The sequence below is a fragment of the Euphorbia lathyris genome, chromosome 1 (genome assembly GCF_963576675.1).
Source record: "Euphorbia lathyris chromosome 1, ddEupLath1.1, whole genome shotgun sequence".
Taxonomy (NCBI): Eukaryota; Viridiplantae; Streptophyta; class Magnoliopsida; order Malpighiales; family Euphorbiaceae; genus Euphorbia; species Euphorbia lathyris.
Window position 1 is genome coordinate 8,531,795 of NC_088910.1, and position 4,139 is coordinate 8,535,933.

Below are 4,139 nucleotides of genomic sequence, written 5' to 3' on the forward strand. Positions count from 1 at the left end.
ACTCATAATATAAAAAATGGTAAAATTAATTTTAATGTTTCAAAATAAGTTCATTTTTACTCATACCTAATAATAAAAACTTTGAACATATTAGTTACTGTTATTTGACCATCATTTACCGGATAAATTACACACATGGCCACTGAATTTTATCCATTTTAACATTGTGGCCGCTGAACTTTAATTCTTAACGGTATAGCCACTGAATTTTACATTTTTCAATATCGGTGGCCACTCAATGCTTCAAAACGACCGTTGACGGTCTCAAAATAAAAAATTCAAAGATTTAATGATATTTTAGGAATTTTAATTCTTGAAAATTTTCGTTTTTAAATCATTTAAGTGTTGTTTGTTTAGGAGATAGAGAGTGAAAGCTCCAAAAAATGTGATTTTGGGAAAAAAAAAATTTGGTTTCATGCTAAATGTCGTTCTGAACAACTTTAATTCTTGAATATTTTTATTTTGAGGTTGTCAACAGTTATTTCAAGGAATTAGTTAAAGTTGAGTGGTCATCGATGCTAAAAAGTGTAAAGTTCAGTGGTCATATCATTAAGAAGTAAAGTCCAGTGACCAAAGTGTTAAAATGGTAAAGTTCAGTGAAATATATCAATTACGTGTAAAATTTATTGTGTTACTAACACACTTATAAACAACATATCAAAATGTCAACAACTAAATCTGCACATATAAATTAATCACGCAACAAACTGTTTAAAATATTTACTGTATTATTAACACATTAAAAACAAACTGTCAAAATTCACGAAACTGATTTAGTTTATCGATAAATTTGTTTAGTTGATTCGATGGAAATGATCCAATGGTCAAACCTGCTCGTTCAATTTTTTTCCGTTAGATAATGATAAAATTAATTTTATTTAAAAATGTTAGGATATATTTTATATTTTTCTTAGGATAAATTTAAATTTCACCTAGCAAATTTAGAACTTGTCCAAGTTTATCGAACTTTTTGAAATAAACTCCAAACTTCAGTAACACGTTACTACAATTTACCCAAATCGAAACACGGTATTTTAGTTGATGAAACATATGAATATTTCAAACATATGGAGAAATTGAAAAACATTTCAATTAATTATTGCCTGAAACAAAAGAAGTTTAAATTAGAGTCAAACATGAGCCACGGCAAACGCTTTTTGAAGAGTAGCAGTAAAAGAAGGATTAGTGACGCTATAACCGCCATCAACGACGAGATTCAATCCGCTAACATATTTAGCCTCGTCACTCGCCAAATACAACGCAGCATTAGCGATATCCTCTGCTCCTAATGTGACCTCTTTCAAGTTAGCAGCACTAGCAAGAAGCCCTTCAATCGTCGCCTTAACTACTTCGGGATCAGCGTCCTTCATCCCGAAAGCAGTAGCCATCATTGGCGTCACGACTCCGAACGGAGAAACACAGTTCACTCTAATCCCGTGTTGTCCTAACTCTGCGGACAAGTTCTTCATCAATCCGTTCAAAGCATGTTTTGAAACAACGTAAGAATGCGGACCCGGGATGGCAATAGCCGCGGAATTGCTCGATGTGAAAAGAATACACCCTTTCTTCTCAGGAATCATTACTCTTGCGGCGTGTTTTGCCGCTAAAAACCCGCCGAACACATTGACTTCGAAAACCTTTTTGAACTCGTCGTTTTCCGTCGCTAAAATTCTTGGATCCAAACCACCTGAAACCCCTGCGTTGCTAAACATGATGTCGAGCTTTCCGTACTTGGAAACTGCTGAATCGACGACGTTTTTGACGTCGGAATCAGACGATACATCACAATGGACGTAGGTTACAACGTCTTCCGACCCGATTTCTTTGCAAAGAGAATGGCCTAGCTCATCTTGGACATCGGCGATCACAACTTTAGCTCCGTGTTTGACAAATAGTTTCACCGTGCAAGCTCCGATCCCACTTGCTCCGCCGGTAATCACGGCTACCTTACCTTCAAGCCTGTAAGTAACAACAAAGTTGTTATTAATTACTAACTTCATAGTTTTATTAAAAACTTCGTTGGGGTAAACTACATATATGACCACTGAACTTTACTCATTTCCACGGTATTGTTCAAAATATAACATAAAAAGTCACTAAATTTTGCACTTTGTAACATTATGACCATTAAACTTCAATTAATACATCTAAATAACCGTTAAAGACCTCAAAATGTAAAAGTTTGCATAATTAAAGTTACTTAAAATATTATCAACTCTTAGAATTTTCTATTTTGAGGTCATCAATAGTCATTTTTGAGGCATTAATTGAAGTTTAGTGATTACAATCTTATAAAGTGTAAAATTAAGCAACTTTTATATTATGTTTTGAAGTTTATTGATTATACCATAAAAATAAATAAAGTTCAGTGATCATAGATGTAATTTACCCTTGTTAAGTATAAGCAACAATTTTTCAATCCTAACTAAACTATTTATATCTAACATTTAGAGTAAATCAACCAAAAAAAACTACGAGAAAAGAAGAACACGTCACCGACACTAGCAAACATCTATAAACAAAAACGAGTTACAAAAAGAAGAATCAAAGGGAAATTACCAACAAGAAAGTTCAAGTACTCATACATGTTTGGTTCACATTTTTGCTATTTCACTCTAAAAGTAATTATAGAGTTTGTTGAATAACTAGAAAATATGCTGCAAACATAAAAACGAGTAAAATAATCAATAAAAATTAGACCGATAATTTAAAGATGCCAGCTTTAATTTTGGGCTACATTCACAACCAAGTTTGAGAATAAATTCTTCCACTGTAAAATAATAGGCGTACAAAGAGACGTTCTCTAGACAGTTTTTTAGAATTGGAAAATGTGAACTAAAATAAAATAGTAACACCAAGAAGTTCTCAAACATAATTTAAATTAAAATAAAGGTAAATAATTTATTAGTCCTCTAGTTTTTACCTAACACACTGTTTAGTCCTCCTATTTTGAAAAACACATTTTAAGGTCCCTATCTTTTGTCAATATTAACCTTCTGGTCCTTTTATCTATTTTTTTAGATTTTTAACCGGACATATCTTAGCTTTTAGGACAACCACAGTACAATACAAGTTGACCATGTTACTCTGTTATTTTATATATATCTGTTTATGCTCAAATATAACGATTACAAATCTAAAAAAACTAGACAAAAAGACCAAAGAGTTAATATTGGTAAAAATTAGGGACCTTATAATGTGTTTTTCAAAATATAAAGACTAAACAGTGTGTTAGGTAAAAAATAAGAGACTAATAAATTATTTACCTTTAAAATAATTATCTTACTATGGGATCGCTGCTAAATAACTAGACTACCCTCCCAAAAACTCAAATCTCCTAACCGAAGAAAACTCTCACCGAACCTCCTAATCCTAATCGGAGAACCTCAACTCAGCAGAGTTTTCAGCGAGGTTTAAGAAACAAATTTTTATAACTATTCATCGATATCAAACCGCTAATAACAACAAACAGTAAACAGAAACAGATTAACCAAACGGATCCTAATTCTCGATGAACTCAATCCGCTAATAACAACAAACAGTAAACAGAAACAATTTAACCAAACGGATCCTAATTCTCGACGAACCCGGGTTGAATGGATTTACCTCTTGCTGGTTGGATCTTGAGAACAGCATCCATTCATCTTGATCGATCTTTAACTTGAAATTATCAGAAAATTAATTTGGTAAGAAAGAAGAGAAAGGGTTATGAATTTTGATTTCAGAATGAGACTGAGAAGAGGAATAAATGGATTGAAAATTATGGAATAAAGACAAATAAGCAGTCAACAAAATTCAACTCAGCATACCGACATTTCTTCATCAAATAATATAAAATCAGAAAGCATCTCTGTTTTCAACAAAGATAAAATAAAATATGATGACACCATAGACAAAACTCCTACTTCAATTTTTTTATATTTTTTTTAGATATAATAAAGTTAAATGTACTTTTAATATTGACAAAGATTTGGCATACCTTTATTTATATATATATATATAGATAAAGGTCTAACAGGCTTTTATGTAAAATTATTCATCTCAAATTCAGTCTAGTCTACTGTTAATTGAAACCGACGGACGGGGATGGGTTCAGACATAAAAATCAAATCTCAAGCCCAATCCATATAAGCCTACCT

At 32.0% G+C, this 4,139-nt stretch overlaps 1 protein-coding gene across 1 annotated transcript; it reads right to left on the minus strand.

Moving 5' to 3' along the window:
- Positions 1-1,068: 1,068 nt before the first annotated feature.
- On the minus strand, positions 1,069-3,762 carry LOC136221140 (short chain aldehyde dehydrogenase 1). Its single transcript, XM_066008873.1, has 2 exons — positions 3,607-3,762; positions 1,069-1,959 (listed from the first exon to the last, which is right to left on the minus strand). The coding sequence occupies exons 1-2, from the start codon at positions 3,642-3,644 to the stop codon at positions 1,131-1,133; spliced, it is 867 nt and encodes a 288-aa protein (XP_065864945.1). The 5' UTR covers positions 3,645-3,762; the 3' UTR covers positions 1,069-1,130.
- Positions 3,763-4,139: the final 377 nt, after the last annotated feature.

What these genes read in the sequence shown, in the direction of transcription:
- LOC136221140 (XM_066008873.1), bottom strand. Translation starts at nt 3,644, where the DNA reads ATGAATGGATGCTGTTCTCAAGATCCAACCAGCAAGAG. An exon ending in CAAGATCCAACCAGCAAGAG is followed by an intron (nt 1,960 to 3,606) that starts GTAAATCCATTC and finishes TGTTACTTACAG; the next exon opens with GCTTGAAGGTAAGGTAGCCG.